The 20,069-nt window shown below is 55.1% G+C and overlaps 1 protein-coding gene across 5 annotated transcripts; it reads right to left on the bottom strand.

The window, feature by feature from the left end:
* Nucleotides 1–1,314: 1,314 nt before the first annotated feature.
* On the bottom strand, nucleotides 1,315–19,546 carry DDR1 (discoidin domain receptor tyrosine kinase 1). 5 transcript variants are annotated; one of them, XM_045500656.1, is made up of 18 exons: nucleotides 19,429–19,546; nucleotides 12,619–12,751; nucleotides 12,425–12,527; nucleotides 11,999–12,227; nucleotides 10,471–10,618; nucleotides 10,115–10,223; nucleotides 9,457–9,643; nucleotides 9,099–9,345; nucleotides 8,472–8,567; nucleotides 8,193–8,344; nucleotides 7,131–7,296; nucleotides 6,036–6,146; nucleotides 4,681–4,925; nucleotides 4,384–4,511; nucleotides 3,920–4,138; nucleotides 3,189–3,423; nucleotides 2,436–2,585; nucleotides 1,315–2,329 (listed from the first exon to the last, which is right to left on the bottom strand). In XM_045500656.1, exons 2-18 carry the CDS (start codon nucleotides 12,707–12,709, stop codon nucleotides 2,189–2,191), a joined length of 2,757 nt encoding a protein of 918 aa, XP_045356612.1. In that variant the 5' UTR covers nucleotides 12,710–12,751; nucleotides 19,429–19,546; the 3' UTR covers nucleotides 1,315–2,188. The 5 variants fall into 5 exon arrangements, with proteins under 5 accessions (XP_045356612.1, XP_045356613.1, XP_045356611.1 ...); XM_045500657.1 differs by lacking the exon at nucleotides 19,429–19,546 and adding an exon at nucleotides 17,685–17,795; XM_045500655.1 differs by lacking the exon at nucleotides 19,429–19,546 and adding an exon at nucleotides 16,142–16,344.
* Between the last annotated feature and the right edge of the window lie 523 nt (nucleotides 19,547–20,069).

Raw genomic sequence — 20,069 nt, 5'->3', positions numbered from 1 at the left:
TTGGCACTCTCTCCAAGAATGAATATGAGCAAAACCCTCAGTAGTATTAGTAGGACCTGGGTCTTGTCACTAAGACACCACATCTATTTTCATATCCCACTACCTTTATAGAAATCTTCCAGTGTCAAGTATTTCTTATGCCTATTACTATTTGGAGACATTAAGAGTTACTACACCTGCTGATAGATCTTGTTATTAAATATATTTAAAATTTTTTTTAATGTTTATTTATTTTTGAGAGAGACAGAGACAGAATGAGAGTGGGTTAGGGGCAGAGAGAGGGAAAAACAGAACTGGAAGCAGGCTCCAGGCTCTGAGCTGTCAGCACAGAGCCCAACATGGGGCTCAAACTCATGAGCCGTGAGATCATGACCTGAGCCGAAGTCGGATGCTCAACCAACTGAGCCACCCAGGCGCCCCTATTAAATATATTTAAAAGAAATATGTAGGTTACTGTGTTTTTTTAAACAGTTAAATGTTTTTTAAACATTTTAGTAAACTCAATTGATCTCTGTGATATATATGTGATATATACACATTTATGTGTGTGTAGTTTTTTTAATGTTTATTTATTATTGACAGAGAGAGACAGAGCATGAGTGGGGGAGGGGCAGAGAGAGAGACACAGAATCTGAAACAGGCTCCAGGCTTCGAGCTGTCAGCACAGAGCCCGACGCAGGGCTCGAACTCACGAACAGCAAGATCATGACCTAAGCTGAAGTCGGACGCTCAACCGACTGAGCCACCCAGGCGCCCCATAATGTTTTTCTTTTTAAGTTTATTTATTTATTTTGAGAGAGACAGAGACAGCATGAATAGGGGAGGGGCAGAGAGAGAGAGAGACAGAGAATCAAGCAGGCTCTGCACTGTCAGCACAGAGCCTGACATGGAGCTTGAACTCAGGAAACCGTGAGGTCATGACCTGAGCCAAAACCAAGACTTGGACACTTAACAGAGACTGAGCCACCCAGGGGTCCCTGTGTAATGGGTTTTAAAATAATTCTCAGGAGGAATCAGTAGACCTCTCTACACTGCCAAAGGGTTCCATGGGTTAAGGTTAAGATCCCTGGCCTAATTCACCCCCCTCCAAGCCTCTTGCAGAGCTCCCAATGGAGCTGACAAGGTTCATACATTCACGTAGGACCTGAGGTCCCAGAGGCAAGAACCTGGCTTATAGAGAGAACACTGTGTTGGGCAAAATACACAGTAGGAAATGGAATAGGGAGAAGGAGAAAAAGGGAGAAGAAAGGAAATGAGTTGGGAGTGGATACAGGAAGCAGATTTTACCAAAACCCCAAGAAACCCACTCACAGCTGTGGAAAACTCAACCTTTATTATTACCTGCCTAGTGCAGGATATTAAAATTGCATTGAGCTAGATCCATATATTAGTGTAAAAATCTGTGTCTCTCCCCCCAAAAATGTACAAACCCCAAGTGATTATAGAAAAACCAATATGGCAGCTACAACAGAGATGTCCAACCCCAAGGCCACAGGCCCTTGCTCCCTCTTTTCCCCTAATCCCAGTACTTAATCCACAGAAACATACAGGCTGAGAGAAGTTCTAGCTACAACACAGCAGGTGGGAAGTAGGGATGGCTGGGGGGGGGGGGGTGGAGGGGACAGGAATCACCCCCAGGTCCAGTGTTTCAGAGGATAGAGGAGGGAGAAGCCAAAGCCAAGGACAATTCCAGGAGTAAGAACAAGGCAACACGGGAACATCCTCCCTTTCTTGTCCTCCTCATCCCCAGATTATTAGCCAGTGGGGTCCAGTGTGCGACGGAAAGAGAGGCTGGGGAGGCCACAGCCTTCTCTCCAGGAACCAGTGTTGTCCAGTGGGGCCCAGGTGCTCCAATAGGCCTTATCCAGTGTCTGCCCTATATTTGCCCCCATCCTCCCCTCCAGGGATGACTAGAAGAGGTCAGAGAGGATCCCATCCACAGGGCCAGCTGGGTGGGTGGCCGAGGCTTCCAGGAGGGGAGCAGGAAGGGGAAATGAGAGTGTGTCCGAGGAAGGGAAGGCATCAACTCCCTGGCAGGCCCAGCCCACCTATGGTCACATTGCCTCTCTCTCAGAGGTGAAGGGTAGTCGGGAATGGGAATGGAGTGGGGGTGATGTTAAATCCTCTTGTTTATTGCCTCTGGCTTCACCTGAATCCTCCCTGAGGAAGGGGCAGCTGGGTGTGTGATTCACACTGTGTTGAGAGCATCTTCTGCCAGAAACCTATGTAGCTGGGAAAAGGGTGGTCGCTGCTCAGGCTCCCGGCTCCAGCACCGAAGCATCAGCTCATACAGGCCTAGTGGGCAGGCAGGGGGCCGAGACAGGTACACCTGCATTGTGGTGGGGTGGATGAAAGGCAGGGAACAAATGTTTTTTAGTCCCCAAGATGACAGGCTCTGGCCCTCCCAGACCCACAACCCTCTCCTCTGTTCTGACCTGCCGGCCCTGGTCCCGGAAGAACTCCCCTGCGTTCTCGATGACTTGCTCATCAGTGAGCTGCCCAAAGGGCTGGGCCCGGCAGAGCATCAGCACCTCCCACAGGGTCACCCCAAAGGCCCACACATCACTTGCAGTCGTGAACTTCCCCTGGTACGTGGATAAAGCAACAAAGGCAGACAAAGGCATCAGGCCACACAAACCCTCCTCCTCTCCCCACAGGGAGCCCCGTGTCCACTTAGCACTTACCCCAGCAGGACTCCCTCTTGGCTGGCCCCCTCTCCCAACAAGTCTGCTCCTCCCTCCTTCTGGCTCTGCCTTCTTTCTCAGGCTCTAGTCCTCTCTTTCGCCTCTTTCCTTTTCTACCCACCCTCCCTCCCCACCCTGCCCCCCCATTTTCTGGTCCTGATTTTCTCCCAACTCGCACCTTTCTATCTCTAGCCTCCTGTCTCTCCTTACTTCTCTTGCTCTCTGCCACCTTGACTCCAGCTCTTGTACCCACTTTTGGCTCCTGGACCCTTTCCCATCACACCACTCCTCCCCACTTTCTCTGGGCCCTAGAGCCAGAAAGAACCTTACAGAGCACTGGCCCAAACCCTCACTTTATTGAGGAGGAATCTGCAGTCCAGGGAAGGCAAGTGACTGACCAAGACCACAGAGCAGCCTGTGCTCTCCTCCCCTGGCCTCCCCATGCCCTGTCTTCCCCCACCTCCCCTCCCCTGCACCCTGCATGCCTCTCTCAGGTCCTCTCACCATGAGGATGCATTCCCAGGCCATCCACCGGATGGGCAGCACTGCCCGGCCCTGTACTCGGTAATAGTCCCCAGCGTAGAGGTTCCGGCTCATGCCAAAGTCAGCAATTTTAATGGTGAAATTTTCCCCAACCAGGCAGTTCCTTGTGGCCAGGTCCCGATGCACAAAGTTGAGGGTGGCCAGATAGCGCATGCCCGAGGCAATCTGAGCTGCCACGTGTAGCAGCATGGGGTAGCTGAGGAAGGGAATCAATAACAGAAGGTCACTGGGGCAGCCCCAGACTGATCCCCATCTCACAGATTCCCAGGAGAGGAAGGGGAGCCCACTCCCTGGGACTGGGTTACATCTATTTCTGGTGCAGAGATGGAATGCCCATGTAGAGGCCAAGGGTAGGTGCCCACTCAACATTTGTTTGGTTCATATGACCCAGGGAACTACGCTTTATTGTCTGGACTCAGGCAAGGGTGAGAGAACGGGGGGGATGCCTGACAGAGCCCAAGTCCCTCACCACCTACAAGATAGTAACTTTGGCCTTTTGCTCCTCAGTCCCCAGATGAACATGGCCACATGTTCCTCATCCCAGCTCCCACCCCCCTGAACGTCTACCTGCCTCCCTATCCCATGCTCCCCTCTCTCCCTCTGTTTGGAACGAGGGGAGAGGAGACCGCCGAGGGGAGAGGAGACCGCCTTGGGGAGCTCTCAGGGAAGGGCCAGACTAAGTAAGTGGGTACCTGATGGTGGGCCCCTGGGCAGCCTCCCCATCCCCGGGGGGCCCCTCAGTCGCCTTGTCCTCTAGCTGGTGGGCACTGAGGAACTGGTTGAGGTCACCATTCTCCATGTAATCAGTAATCATGCAGAGAGGGTCGTCCTGCACACACACGCCCAGGAGCCGGATGATATTTGGGTCCTTTAGCCTCGACATGATCTTCACTTCCTTCAGGAAATCGTTCCTAGAGAAGCAGGTAGGTGGCAGGGACACTGAGGGGCTGACCTGCACCATCTCTCCTGCTCATGTAGACCAGCACCCTAACCCCAGCAGACAAGCTAACTCACTAGTGGCACTGAGACCTGGGCTGAGATCAGCCTAAGATGGAAACTTCTTTCCCCAGACACTCCCCCTCTGTTGGTCTCTAGATCACTCCCTACTCTTCATGGCCTCCCTTCCTTATCTCCAGACACCATGCCTGCTCCTCACCTGGCATTCTTGGTGGCATCTGGCCGTAGGATCTTGACAGCTACCAGCAAAGGGTGTCCCTTGCACACATTAATGGGGAAATCAAGACTGACCAGATCTTGAGGATTCTCTACCTCACACAGATGTACCTGGGGAAAGAAGCTCATTTGTTAGATAGTCACACGGTTCACTGCGGTCACAGGGTCAATTGGAATAAGCCACAGCTGACAGATTCCAACCAAGAGGGACATATGGGCATGGCATCAGAGTCCCAGATAGTCGAGACACTACTGAGAGTTGGGCAGGGATCTTCCTTACCTCCCCAAATTGGCCCTCGCCAAGCTTCTCCTTGAAGCGGAGCCGAGACCGAGGGAAATCCACTCTGGGGGGCCCATCCCCAGCAGCCCCTGGGGGCAGTGCAGGCACAGCGTAGGTGTTGCCCCCAGTGACGCCCTGCAGGGTGACAATGTCAGCCTCGGCATAATGGGGCACGCTGTTCTGGGGAGGTGGGGGAAGAAGCGGGGCACCCGGCTTCTCAGGCTCCATATAGTCCCCACTGCAGGCTGGAAAGTTGAGGGGAAAGAAGACAGGACAAGGCATCAGGAGCAGCCCCTGAGAGCCATGGCTCTCCACCACAGGCTCCCAGAGGCCCCCTGTCTCCCTGTTGGGTGAAAGACTGGGACTACTCTCCATCTTCTTGGTATTCTACCCACCAACCTCAAACCAGAGAAGAAGCTGGCATGAGATGAGAGTTAGCTGCTCCAGAGTTTAAGGCAATAGAAATGGTTGAACAAAGAATGACATAAAGTCTATTCTCTAGGGATCCCAGCACAGCCCAAGAGACCATGAGGTAACTCTTGGCTGGAAGAGGAATTCCTCTACCCACCACTGGAAGAAGGATGGTGCCAGTCATCCAGTCACCCCCTACTTTCCAAACCCTTGTTCCACTCACTGTCAGCCCCTCCTGTTCACAGCTGTTCTACCCACCTCACACCCCCTTGCTTTCAGCCTTGGCTCCTCCCTGCCGTGGTTACCCAAACCCTCCCTAACCCAACACCCCAAGCTCAAAGACAAGCAGAGACAGGGGCACACAGAAAGGAGGAGAGGAGAACAGTTCCTCACACCCAGCACAACAAGGAAACTACAGACAAAGAAGAGGAAGCAGAGCTGTCCTCTCTTAGCTCTGGGAGGGGGGAACAATGAGAAGGCAACATCAAGAAGAGGAGGAGCAGACAGGAAGGGCAGGGTGTGAGCCTTCACCTCTGGGACTGCAGAGAGAGAACACATGGGGGGAGAGGGCAAGCACCCAGGGTGAGAGGCCCTCCTCCTGGCAGCTCTAGAGAGAGGGGAAACAAAGAAGGAGTTACAAGAGAACCTGGGGTCAGCATAGCAACCTCCTCTCTGGGTCTGGAGAGCAAAAAAGATGGGGTGGAAAAGGAAAAGGAGGACAGAGCTGAGAACCGTTGAGCTTTCTGCTCCTCTGCTCAAGGGAAAGGCCTTAAGAAGGAGCAAGCACAGCACAGAGCTAAAGGCATAAGAGCTTCCTCCTTGGGAGCTCAGGAGAGCAGAAGAGGCCACAGCAGGGAGAGGAGGGAGTGCAAGATGTGAGGACTTTTCCCTGCCCCAGTAGAGGTATGGGGAGCCTGAAAAAGCCCAGGGGCAGAGGGGCTTACCCTGGGTGTTGGTGGGTTTGGCCCAGGCGGGTGTGGGGGGGCCGGGGCCTCGAGGGGGACGGGCGTAAGTGGCCAGAAGGAGGCGGTAGGCTGGATTGGAGAGCAGCAACGCTGTCGGGAAAAGGAAGGGGGGGGGAGACACGGGGAAGGGATGAGACTCAAGGCTAGACAGACAGGGAGACCTGGAATAGGGCAAGACCAGAGCTGATGGGGATGGATGTACTGAGAGACATGGACAGGATAAAACAAGGGTCTGGAGGGTGCTGGATAGCTGGATGAATAATGAATGAAGGCATGGATAGATCAGTGGATAGATGCACGGATGACAAACAAATAGCTGAATGGATGGATGGATGGGCAGATAAACAAATGGATGGATGAATATATATGAGTAGATGAATGGGTGGGTGATAGATGAATGGATAGATGGATGGATGCATGGAGAGATGAACAAATAGATGGATGAATATGTATGAATAGATGAATAGGTGGATGATGGATGAATGGCTGGATGGTGGATGGATGGATAGATGGATGAATAGGTGAATGGATAGATGAACATGGATTGATAATGCATGAATAGATGGATAGACAGAGGATGGATGGGTGGTTGAATGGATGATGGATGGATGAATAGATGTGTGAATATTTATTGATAGATGGATGGATGATAGACAAATGGTCAAATGGTGGATAGACAAAAAGATGGAGAGATAGATGGATGGATGTATGAATTCAGATAGAAGGATGGATAATGGATGGACAGATGGACGGAATGAATGCAGTGAATCTAGGAGAAAGGAGAGGGGCCAGGAAGACATGATGAGAGGGAACAGTAGAGAAGAGAGATGTGTATGGGACAATGAGACAGGATAAGGCCACTAGGGATTATGGGTAATACATAAAAAATTCTTAAGAAAGATTATATGGTAGGGACATGGAGTGACACAGAGTGTGGTGACCAGGGGCACAGAAATAAGAAGGTGAGTTGAATCTGGAGAAGACAGGAAAAGGGAATGGGAACAGAGAGGAAAAGGGGTACCATAAGAAAACAGGCAGAGGATGGCGGCGGGACTAGAAGAAAGCAGGTCTTACCAGAGCCGTTGGGGACACTGGGAGCAGAGTGGGGCGGATTCCCACGAGGCCGGGGCTCCTGGTAAGGGGGTGGTTCAAGAGGGCCTGGGCGGTTGTTGATGAGGATGGTGTCCCCAGGGACAGACAGATGAACTGTCAGCTCCTCTTCTAATACCCGGCGCTCAGCCTTGTCATGGGAATGGGAAGGTTAACTGTGGCTACTGTTTAGTGCATGATTCCAGCTCGTTAAATGCCATGCCCACCTTCTCCCCTTCAGTCCTCACGACAGTCCCACAGTTGTATCTACTATTAACTCTATTTCACAGGTAAAGAAACAGAGGTTCAAGAGCATACGAGTGAGTCCCCTGATGTACCATTCTGGGATTCCAACCCAAATCTGACCTTATAATTATGGAATCATTCAACCTTCATGCATATCACCACCACTGATTCTTGCCAGGAAGACATGGGCTCAGAGTGTGCCAGGCTTCTTCCTCTAGCTCCTCCTTGCCTCTCTAGCTCCACTCTCCACCTTTCTCATCCAGCTTCTACCCCAGAAGGTGGACCAGTGTGGACTGTATCAACAGGCTTGGTTTGGGTTGGCCCAAGAGGAATTTGTTGGGCAGGCGAGAAGTGAGGTCAGGGTGATTATGCTCCCAGCCTCTCCCTGAGAGGTGTACTTAGGCGAGCTGTGTCCCTGAAGCAAGGTCCACTGCCCCTCTCAAGGAGCCCTTTCCCCAGACTCACTCCTCCAGTTTCCAGCAACTGCCCTCCTCTCATCTTCCAGGCCTATGGGTGGTAACAGATCTGTGGAAATTGCACTACTCCTTCTAATTTTCATACATCTGCCCACTCCTCTATAACCTATCTCTTTACTAAGTCCACCTCTAATTATTCTAATTAGACAATGTTCTGTGGTCCCTGCAGGACCCAAACTAATCAGAATTCCCCAAACACATTGGCCTCAGCCTGGCCTCACTCTCCACACCCACACCCTGTCTTCCTCTCCAGGCTATACCCCCCAACTCCTCCTACCCACACCCACCCACTCTGTAGCTCGGGCCCTGCCCTCGCTCTGCCCACCTTGCTGAGGAGTCTGCGCCAGTGCAGCCGCCACAGCATGAGGGCAATGATGAGCAGCAGCAGCAAGATGATGGCCACCAAACAGCCAATGAGGATGGCAGTCGGGCTCCCCTCAGCCTTGGCCACAGGTTGCTGGCCCCTGGGCTCCAGCTCTGGCAGAGACAGAGAATCAGAAACACTGGAGAGTCAGAACCACTTCCTACCCAAGTTGGGGGCGGGGCATGGAGGGATAGTAGCCCAGAATACACTTGTCCAGGAGGACGCCCCAGGGCTGCTCACCCAAGCTGCTGAAGTTTGTGGGAGGTGGGCCAGGTGGCCACCAGGGAGCTGGTGGGAAGGTGCCCCCCAAAGTTGGAGAGGAGTCATTCACAACATCTGCAAAGAAGGAAGAGAAGAAAGGAAGGAGTCAGATAGGGAAGACGGACCAAAGAAAAGCTACTTGCATGAGACCTAGGGAATTCTACTTCCAGGAGCAGGGCTGACACTGGGTATATGTACCAACCAATCAGAATGGGAGGGGCCTGGCTGTTGTGGATGTCAACTTTTTAGGTGCTGGATTATGGGGAGAGGCAGGACTCCCAGAGAGAGGCCCAAGTGGGGAGCTGGGTATAAGGAAGCCTGGAAAAGAGGTTATTTCTTAACCAGCACAGAGTACTTCAGTATTTTTACAGCCAACACTGTCCTACTTGCTCAATATCAGTCATGAGTGAAGGGCTCATAAAGTAAAAGACAGAGATGGGAGGAAGGGGTAGGGAGGTGTTCAAATTATTTGGAGCATCCCTGCTTGCAAAGTCTCATGAGTGCTACATAAACATGGTGCCGGGAGTGGATACTTTGGTGCCAGGAGTGGGTACTGCGGGTTGGCGATCCCAGAGGTTGAGGATTGGGCATAGACCAGGGGCTTACCGGAGATGAAGGAGATTTCGCTGAAGAGTAACCAAGGCCCAGCAAAGAGGAAGCGGCACTGCAGAAAGCGGCCCACGCGGCCGCCCAGGGGCACTGACACAGCCCGGGCTCTGGGGTCCCCCAGGCTGCCCCCCAGGGCGTGGCGCACAGGCTCCCCCTCCCAGGCCATGGCAGGGCCCCGCTTGAAGCGACATTCCACCCCACCAGGCAGGCGGGCTCCCAGGGTGTGCATGTTGTTACAGTGGACCTGGGGGGAAGGGAGGAGGGACACAGGGTCAAAGCCAGGAGAGCCTGGGCAAGCACCCCAGGGGCAACCACCCTGGTCTCATAACCTTGCCTAAGAGCCGCAGGCACTTACCTGCATGGCCTGGAAAGCCCTCAGTCGGTCAAACTCAAACTCCATCTCCACGTAGCCGCCTGGGAAGCTGTGGTTGCTCCATCCCACATAATCATAACCTGGCCAGACCCGCAGCTCTTGGCTCTTCCTAAAGTCATCCAGCCCCACCACACCATCTGCCAGCTGACCCAGACCTCCATACAGCAACCTGGAGAGCAGGGGAGCCAAGGAAGAGGAGGGTGGGAGAGAAGAAAGTGCCACCCATTTAAGTGCTCTGCAACCCCAACCCCAGCCAGTCTGGACCAGCCCCTACCTCCTGCCCCAACTTCCTTCCTGTGGTTCTCTCTTTCCCACCCCCAGGATTGTCAAGGTACTTTGCAGCTACAAGCTGCAGGAAGGCACCATCTCTCGGAGGCACCATTCAACCTACGTTGTGTGAATTTACTGTGACAGTTTCCAACAGATGTGTATTAGCAAAGGGTTGCCTTTTTCTAATTCCCACAAAGTGTCACATGAGCTAGTAGTTGCCTTGCTACCCTCAATCCTGATCCTGTGTCCCCAAGGCCCCACCTAACCCTTTCCCCACTTCTTCCATCTCACTGCCCAGACTCCTTAACACATCCACTGCATCCTCCCTCCAGCGCATAGGCTCATGCCCCGCAGGGCCTGCCTCATTTACCCGCCAACAGCGTGTGTGGTATGTCCATCGTAGGTGGAGTCATTGAGGTGCACTGCCTCAGATAAGTACATCGTCTGCCCCACAGGGGCTGTGTAAGACAGGAGTCCATCTGGGGCAGGGTAGGAGAAGAGGTGTTAGAGGCAGGAAGCCTCCCGCCACCTCCCCTGCGTCATTCCCCTTCTTGTGTCCTTCCACAGGCCCACCAGCATGGAGGAGGCAATGTTGGCCAGGCCCTTCCTCATTCAGAGTGACAGCTTCCCAACAAGAGAAAGAGGATCCTGGATGCCCTTCTCCCCAGGCCTCACTCCCCAGGCCCCAGGCCAGGAAACGAATTCTTGGGGGTCTGAATGACTCACCCTTCCAGAGGCAGCCATAGAGCTCCACCCGCAGACAGACACTCATGACCCGGTCAGCCCGGGGGTAGAAGCGAACCAGTCGGGCCACCATGGGGGGTCCAAGGTCCTTCAGTACCACTCCCCCAGGGTCCTCATTACCTAAAATCACCTGTTGCCCAGGAAACAGCGTGCATGAGTGGGAAAGGCTACAGGTTGGATCTAACTTCCCAGTCACCAGCTGTTCCCTGGCCCAGCACACAGTGGCCAGAGAGATTCATGAAGGGTGGTGTTAAGCATACAGGAATATGGGGTACAGCCAGGCATGTGTAAAACAAGGGGCCACAGCAAAGATCTCTGACACATCTCTCAGCCTGACAATCTGTCCTCTACCACCAGTGTCAGCCTCAACTCTTTGTCTGTCTCCATTTGTCTCTAAGCCACCCATCCTGCTGTGCATAGGTTCTATCCAGTCCCTCACAGCTCTGCACCCCTGCTTTGGCTCCCCCCACCTTTACCCCATTCTCTCTGTTCACTCAGCAGGCACTGGTTGAGTGCCTACTCTGTGCCAGCTATGTAAGTTCTCAGTGGTAAACATCCGTCCCTCCCCTCTCCCCTTGCAGTACTGAGATTCCGGTAGGAAAAACAGCTGTGAAGAACAAGAGGCAGGGTGTGGAGCTGGAGTAGGGGGAGCTGGGCTCTCTGAGGAGGTGATATTTAGAGGAGAACTGAGTGGAAGGAGAACCTGAGGATCTGGGGGAGAAGCTTTCCAGGCACAGAGAACAGCATGCAAAAATGTCCTGAGGCTGTGGGACAAACCCGTGCTTGTTCCAGGAACAGCAAGAAAACCAGTGGGCCCAGGTGGAACAAGAATAGGAAAGAGAAGTAAGGGATACAGGCAAGAGCCAGGGCAAGCTAAGCTTCTGCACCCAGGACGGAGCTCAGCTTTTGTTCTGGCAGAGCAGAAAGCCAGTGGAGGGCTATAAGCCAAGTGCACCTCATCTGGTTTGTATTTTCTCAGGTAGAGTGTCTGTAGCCACTAGGTGGAGATATGATTTCAGGTGGAAACAGAGAGGAGCCAGGAAAACAGTTCGGAGACCAGTGTGTTCATCTAAGCTGGGGATGGTGTGAGCAGGGCCTAGGGTGGTAGAGGTAGAGGCGGTGACAAGTGGTTGGATTTAGGAAATATCATGGAGGTGGAACAGACTGGCCTTGCTGGTGCTTTGGAATTAGCAGGTGAGAGACCAGAGAAATGAGCGGTATCTTAGCTTATGGCCTGAGCAACTGGCCTGAGCTAAGAGAGGAGCAGTTGTGGGGTGGGAATGGGGTTCAAGTTCAACTAGGGAAATTTATGGTAGGTTTGAGAACCCATTAGACATCCAGGTGGAAAGGCCTAGAAGGTGGTCAGGTTTGCAACACTAGATGCAGCTCAAGGGAAAGTCTTGGGCTAGAGAGGGTATAAATTGGGAGAGTCGTCAGTGGACAGGTGACATTTAAAGTGGGGAAGAGAGGAGAACCAGCCTTTCCTGGGAGCTGCCCCTGCCAGCTTTACCTCCTGACCCCAGCGATCCCTCCAGTCCATCCAGCGGTGGCCATCTCGGGAGTAACGTAGCCGGTAGCTGGGGGAGAACTCTTTGCCCAGGCCTCCAGCATGCCGCCCCTGGGTGCCCACCAAAGCTACCAGGTGCAGCCTCCGCAGATCCACCTGCAGGTACTCCTCTTCCTTCGGAAAGACAGGCCCTGCAGGACACCATGCCCCATCCCCGTCGCTGCTCTCCAGCCTGGGACGGGGCAAGAGATCACAAGGAACATCTGGTCTGTCTCTGTCTCTCGTATTTATAGCTCCCCCAGCATTGGGGGTGGGGAAGTTCATTGGCATTTGCCCTCCCAGAAGCCTCTTGGCATGGGCAGAGGGGTTGGAAGGGCAAGTAGAGGCCCCAGAAAGTTCCTCCAGAGCAGTCCCAGGGGTGCCAGGTACCTGCTGTGGCGAGCAGCAGTAGAGTCTGACCAGGAGCTGGAGGCAGAGATGTCCCCATCTGGAATGGTCCTGTCCTGCATGCCCAGGGCATAGCGGCACTTGGCTGGGTGAACACAGGCACACGGAGGGTCAAGGTCCCTGAACTCTGTCTCCCAAAGCCCCATCCTCAGGGACCCAGGAGCCAGTCTCCTTACCAGGATCAAAATGTCCTTTCATGTCAGCATCTCCAGTTGCCACTAAGAGCAGCGACAGCAGCAGTAGAGATGAGAGGGCCCCTGGCCCCATAGCTCCTGACTCCTCAGGCCTAAGGGGGTGGAGGCAGCATCTCTGCAGGGGACAAAACAAGTGGTAAGTAGTAGGGTAAGTTAAAGGGCAATCAAGGAGACTGAGTCACAACAGACAGAGTCACAACAGCCAACAACAGACAGAATGGGCTGCTTTGGGAATAATAGGAGGAAAGTGACAAAGCAGTCATTGTTTAAGAGCATCAGCTATATTTTTAGAATGCTTTCCATGTGCCAAACACTGGCCTAAACTCTGGTCTCCTCTCCACCTAGGAGCTCAGAATTCTAAGAGAAGTGGGGGACCCCAGTGCCTTCCAATCTCACTGTCTTCTGTAGCCGCACTAAGCCTAGTGTAATCCCTGGACCAGCATCTTAGGAGACAGGCAGAATCTCACCCCTACCCTAGATCTGCTGAATCAGAATCTGCATTTTGGAGAAAGGGGAACCCTCTTACATTGTTGGTAGGAAGGCAAACTGGCAGAATTTAGGAAACAAAATAGATGAACATATGGGAAGTGGAAAAAAGAGGGAGGGAAGCAAACCAAAAGAGACTTTAACGATAGAAAACAAACTGAGGGTTGATGGAGGGAGATGGGGGGTGGGGGAGGGATGGGCAGGATGGGTGATGGACATTAAGGGAGGGCACTTGTAATGATGAGCACCGGGTGCTATATGTAAGTGATGAATCACTAAATTTTACTCGTGAAACCAAAATTACACTATGTGTTAACTATAACTAGAATTTAAATAAAAAATTGGAGGAAAGAAAAAGAATCTTCATTTTAATATAATCCCCAGGTGATCTGTGCCCATCAAAGTTTGAGAATCCCTGCTCTTCTTCACCAGGGCCCAGGTGGCAAGCGTGGCCTAAAACCATTCCAATTGGCACCTCCTTGTGAATCCAGGTATGTACCCTCCCCAGCCCCAGCGGCAGGAAAAACTGTTCTGACCTCTCCTCTTCCTGGAGGACTGCACTGAGTTCTCCAGGTCCTCGAATCCTGAGACCCCTAGTGCCATATCTGCCATCAGTTCCAAAGCATCCCATTCCAGTTCTCCCTGCTCTGTCTTCCCTTCCTAAGACCCAGACATCCTGTCCCCCAAGGTCGCACTTTCTGAAGGTGGCTGCTTCTGAAGGAAAAGCCCAGAGCTAGGAAAGGCCTGCGTTGCCTTGGAGATGAGGGCGGGTCTAAAGACAGGGAGGCCAGGTCACCCCAGGAGGTAGGAAGAGTGGGGGGACACTCCCCCATCCCTTTGTCCTCCTCCAGCTGCTCCCATAATGCTCTAGGGCAGGAATGTAAGAGGCAGCTGAGACCCCACAGCTCTGAAGCAGCAGCTGAGGGGGCTGACTGAGTTGCGGGGGGCACCCAGGCATCAAAGAAGAGCTAGAGCCAGAGGCATCACACCTGGTCCCTTGGAGGTCCAGGAGCCACGTGCAGGGGAGCAGGCTACAAGGTCCCAGGCGGCTGGCCTGGAATTCCTGGGTGCCGCTCTCCACCCCCACCTCTCTCGGGAACAGCGGGGCCCTTGTTCCCGTGGGTAACCTTCATGCCTATCCCAGATGAGTCATCAGAGCCAGACGGAGCTAGAGGAGCCCCGGGCAAAGATACAAAGACAGGCAGAGGATAGGAGGCAGGGGGAGACGGGGCGAGAAACACAAAGCAAGAGGTAAATAGAGCGGGCTCAGAAGCACAGGGCACAGAGCCAAGCAGAGAAACACACAGATGTCTGAGGCAATCCAACCCCTCCAACACTCCAATCACCTCATTTCTCTCCACTGGGTCAGACTCATGAAGAACAGGTCCAGAAGACTTACCCCTAACCTCACCCCACCCCACCCCATTTCAACCAATTACAAAGCAGAGACCTGGACATTGCTGCAGGTCCTTCCCTCTATTCTCTCACCCCCACCCTCCACCACAGACAACACCCACACAGCTCTGTATACCCACCCCCTCCCAAACACACAGACCTCAGACATGCCAGCTTACAGAGCTTACTGACAGAGCCCCGTAAACACTGGGGCTAGATGTAGCATACACACCCACACCCACACCCACACCCACACCCACACCCACACCCCCCTCTGTAACAGACAACTCTCCACACACTTTCAGAGACACTCACATGTGACATCCACATAAATCTGTTACACACACGGACTCCCAGCGGGGGCAAATGCAGATGCTCACACACACATCAACTCCATCCACACGTTGGCCTTCTTTAAAGTCCAATCCCATCACTTAATAGCCATCTTCAGGGCGCCTGGGTTGACTCAGTCAGTTATGCATCCAACTCTTGATTTTGACTCAGGTCATGATCTCACAGTTCATGAATTCAAGTCCTGCATGGGGCTCTGTGCTGACAGCGCAGAGCCTGCCTGGGATTCTCTCTCCCTCTGCCCCTCTCCTGCTCTCTCTCGCTCTCAAAATAAACTATCAAAAATTTTTGTAAAAAAAAACAAACAAACAAAACATAGCCATCCTGAGACACCTGTGAGCATAATATGACAGACACCACACGAGCCTACCATCAGAGGACAGTATGAGACACACACACTCAAGGTCTCAGGCACAGCATCCCAAGAGCACTGGGGCCCACCCCTTAATACACACCATGACCAAGCCAGAGGGAAGTCAAGGCGGTGGGGAACAGAAGGAAATGGGAATAAGGAGGCACTGCTCCATTTTCCCATACTCTCGGCTTTCACCTGGGTCCACTGTAGCACTCAACTCCGGATTCACTTAAGTGCCTGCGGCAAGAGGCAGTCTCAGCACCAGACACTGACTGGGGATAGCTGTGGTGGTGTTGGAAAGGAAGGTCCAGCCAGCAGGGGACCTGTGCGATGAAGGCTGGGTGAAGTCTGACCCGGAGGGGGTGCGAAGGGGTGCGGAAGGGAGTGGGGGATGGGACACTGAGGATGGTGCTCACCGGGCAGTGACACATTCTCACGACAGAACCAAATGACCATCCAGAGGCTGTCACTGGCAGCTTAGGGTGTCAGGGCCTCTCTCTGCTGGGCCGGGGGCAGACTGCCCAACTGGGAGCTGAGTGGAGGCGTAGCAGTTAGCAGATGCCCACAGGGACTGGCCTGGTGGGAGGGCAGGCCCACTTCTCCAGAGGGCCGAGGAGATGATTCAGTGAGACCACACACGAGCACCTGTCTTCCTGTGGGTCAGTTCCTTCACACTGAGTAAAAGGGGTCCTTCCTCAAGGCTGGAACACACTTTCGCGGAGATCAGGGGGTTCCCCCCATATTCAGACAGTAAGCCAGAGCGCGGGGGGTGGGGGGCAGCAGGGTCACGCCTGGCGGGGCTGGACAACCAAGAACAGCGCCGCCAGGCCCTCACCCGGCCGCCGCGCCTCCCCCGGAGCCCCAGGCCTCTGCCTCCGCCCCTCCGTCCCGCAGGGGTCCTCCGGCCGCGCCCCCTACCTCTCATCGCTCTTCCCGGAAGACCCCTGCGTGCGACCCCGGAGCGGGGCCTCCTCGGCTGCTGGGCGAGGGGCGGGGGAGGCGCAGGGAGCCAGGAGCCGGGAGCGGGGAGGCGCCGGCGAGGCTCGGGTGTCGGGAGGCGGCTCCCGCGCGCAGCTGTCGGGGGCCTGTTCCGGGGAGAGGAGCCAGGGCTGGGGCGGCTCGGGCCCAGGCGCCGCCTCCCCCTAGCCCGGCTCCCCCTCCCGCCCGCCCGGGTCGCCGCCCTTCCCCCTCCAAGGACCGCGTCGTACCCGCCGCTCCCACGCCCGGCACCGCCCTCCGGGCAGCGCGCTCCCCTAGGCTGCCACGCCCACCCCGCATTCCCCTGTGCGCCCCGGCCTCCCCCAGGTAACCACCCAGCTGTCCCCTCAACGCGGCGTGCCCAGCCCCCTCCGCCTACCCGCGCGGCCCAACCCCCGCGGTCCCCACTAAAGGGAACAGTAGAAGCTGAGGCCCTGCTTGGGGCCTCCCACAAATCCAGGCCCCAGGAGGGGATGGTCCCCTCCCTACTCCCCCTTTCTGGGCTCAGTTCCTGGAGAGGGAGGTGAAGGGGGCAGCCCCAGGGCACAGGGAAGGAGCAGGTTCCCACAGGCCGGGTGCCCAACCCAGCAGCAGGAGTTTGGATGGAGGAAGGGGGCAGGCTCACCTGTCCAACCAGGCCCCCAAGACCCACATTTTTCACACCACCAACTTTTGCTTCTCTCTGGCACTCTCCTGCCTCCTGTCCTGTACACCCCAACCCAGATTTTCCCAGAGCCTGATGGCCCCCCACTTTCTCCTCGCCCCATTCTCTACTTCCACCCCCCCCCCCCCCAGTCCTCTCAAGGACCCTGGGGCCCAGACTCCCAGACACCGGTTCTTTTGGGCTTCCTGCTCAAGACCCGGGAATCCTCAGGGCAAGCCTTCCTCAGGCCCAGTCAGCTCTGGCCCTGGCGGGGTTGAGGCTCTGACCACGGGCAGGGATAGGCCTGTACAAGGCGAGAGGCTTGAGGGGGATAGAGGCAAAGAGAAAATCGGACACAGCCCAGAAGGACCAGGACCAGGAACTAGGAGTCCCAGGGAAGATGGATGCGAGGAGGCGGGGTGAGGTGGGCAGGACAGAGGAGCTCTGGTGAGAGGCCTCAGGACACCGCTTCTCCACACCTGCCAGCCACCTATCAATGTCACCGGCTCAGAAAGATCTTTAAGTCCATTGCAGATCTCGGCCTCACTGCACCTCACAGCAGATATCAGCTCGCACCCTACGTGCAGTCCCAGACAACAGTCCAAAGAAAGAAACACGAAGTCCTAACCAGATAAGTACACAAAAGTACTACCAGGAAGAAGTTGGCCCTCGGGAGAGGCTAAGGCACATATGGGCAAGAGCTCCAAACCCCCAGAACACACTAATGCAAGGACGCCCGACTGCTAAGACACTAATAGACAGCCCCATGGTCACTCGGAGAATTGCCTCTTCCCACCGTCCCGTCCGACCAAATCCCCAGGGGTCCCCAAGAGCACGTACCCCTCTGGAGACAGCCGCCGGGGTGTCTGGGCCCCGGGGAGGCTGGGCTGGGGGTGGAGCCGGGCCGGGGGCGGGGCCTAGGTTTCCCCAGTAACCTCACCTGGGCCGACTCTCGGCTCCTCCTTCCAGGGACTGTGCTCGGAGGAAGCCCTGGGCTGGCAAGCGGGGCTGGGCCGCAGCCAGACGCCTCAGGGAAGGAGGAGCGGCAGCCCCTCACACCCCGCTGGGACATTCCACACCCCAGACCCACACTCCCGGCCAGGTGACGTGGCGGGGCCAGACCGAGGGGTCCCCTGGGGAGAATGACGAAACCATAGAATCCTGAAACCTTGCCTCCTGGTCTCCCCCAAGAGAAATTCCTGGTCAGTGATGCCCACCTCGCCCCAGCCCAAAGCTGGAGGAGTGGGAGGGATGCAGGGCTGGGGCCCAGCGGAGTCAAGTGACAGCGGAAAGGGGGCTGGAGCCGGCTGGAATGCGGGGCTCTGAGCCGAGATTCCCAGGGGCCAGAGAGGGAAATCCCAGCCATCCAGGGGCCCCCAGAACAGTGCCAAAGACTGAGTCCACACAGCCTTGCATGGCCCTGGAGCCCATCCCACATCTGCTGCATCACTCCCAACTCCAGAGAACCCCATGTCTTCCTGAGCCCCCAAAGGAACCTCCACTCCTTCCACATCCATGCCCTCCTATCCAGGATTCCCATCCCTTTAGGCCAAAGGCTTCCTGCTACCCAGGAAGGAGAGGAGGGGAAACAGCTCAAAAAATGTGAGGAGAGGCACGTAGGAGAGAGAAGCAGCTTCAGGCCACCGCAGGGAAGCCCAGCAGGACCAGTGAGAGGGAGGATGGACCAGAAGGTCCCACACACACTAGCCGCATTCCCCTTCCCAGGAGATGCAGCTGCCTCTGGAGCAAGTAGGCTGGGTCAGCAGCTGGGAAGACTGAGAACTGACGGGCACAGGGGCGCAAGGCTGCAACCATGAGTCAGGCCTTGATATCCCCAAGTAGAAATGGGAAACTGAGGCCCAGAAGTGGAAGGAGTGGAGAGAGATGACATAGTATGGGGAGAAAAACGAGGCAGTTCAGTTGTGGGTGGCCTGGGGGGTGGGGAAAGATGGGATGGTGGGGATGGAACTCAAAGGACCAGGGGAACCATGAATCAGAGAGGACATGGGTGGCGGGGGGATGAGGGCACACACAGCACGAGGGGGTAAGTTTGCTGGAAAGAGCAACAAACTGGAGTGGAGACAGGGAGTCATTGGGGGCACTCAGAAAGGAGGGCAGGAAAGTGTGGAGCCCTAAGAGGTGGGCAGACCAGAAACAAGGGCAAAGGAGAAAAATAAAGGGGTTGGAGTGAAACCAAGAGATGGAGAAGAGGAGGGAGACTGAGGCCTAAGGTTTGAAATGAAGGGACAGAGGGAGATGACAAGTGTAAGCAGCTAGGAAAGGAAGGGGCAATGGAGAGACAGACCAGGAGAGACAGAGGCCTAATGTCTGAGTCAAACCTGTTTCTGGGTGACAGGACACAGAGACCCCAGACCTCCCCCTGGGGACATCCTAGTCCCTCAGCCCATTTGAGGCACCACCACGGTCCCCAACGGCACTCCCCATCCTTCCCCTCCTCCTGCAGTGGCCAGGCTGCCTCCCTCCCACACCAACAGCCAAGAGCAGTCCCTCCCCGTGAGGGATGGGCGCAGCTCCAGTCCTCACTGCTGCCGTCCCAGTTTAGCTCTGGCTTCTGCCCTCTCACCTCCAGCTCAGGGTTCTCCTGGGCCCCAGTCCCCCCGTCTCAGGCCTTTGGGGTTCCAGGTCTGGGACTGCCAAGGATGCCTGGCTTTGTCCGCCCATCCGGGGGTTGGGAGCAGCTGCCCTAGCCAGCTGCGGCCGGCTTCGACGTGACCATGGCAACCCAGCCCCACTCCCCTCCCCCAAGCCACTGCTGCAGTCCCGCAGAGAGGGAGGGAGCTGCCAGACCAAAAGAAAGGAGGGGAGGGGGCAAAGGGCTTCAAAACTGAACCAAAGGGAGACCACAGACAAAGAGACCCCAGACAAAGGGAGATGAGGGAGGCAGTGTAAGGGGAAAGCAGCCTTGGCTAGCTGTGGCTGAGGGCTTACTTAAGCAGGGGATGTCTGGTCCTGCCAAGTGGGGGAGAATCCAGGCAAGGGAAGAGAGATTAGCTTGACTGGCTGCAGGCCTTTGGAGGCCGCCTTCTGGGTCCCTAAGAATTCACTTCTTTCTCTAAGGATTTTGCAAAAGACACCCTTAGTTTTCAAGAACAGCCCCAACTTCAAACATATGCTGACCTGCCACCTCTGAAATCAAATGTCCTTGTCAGACAGTGTGCACAAATTCTTAGTTTGGAAAATATGATCCTTAAAGCCAAAGGTGAC

The sequence above is a fragment of the Leopardus geoffroyi genome, chromosome B2 (assembly GCF_018350155.1).
Source record: "Leopardus geoffroyi isolate Oge1 chromosome B2, O.geoffroyi_Oge1_pat1.0, whole genome shotgun sequence".
In the NCBI taxonomy this organism is placed as follows: Eukaryota; Metazoa; Chordata; class Mammalia; order Carnivora; family Felidae; genus Leopardus; species Leopardus geoffroyi.
This window is presented reverse-complemented; position numbering and strand designations above follow the sequence as displayed.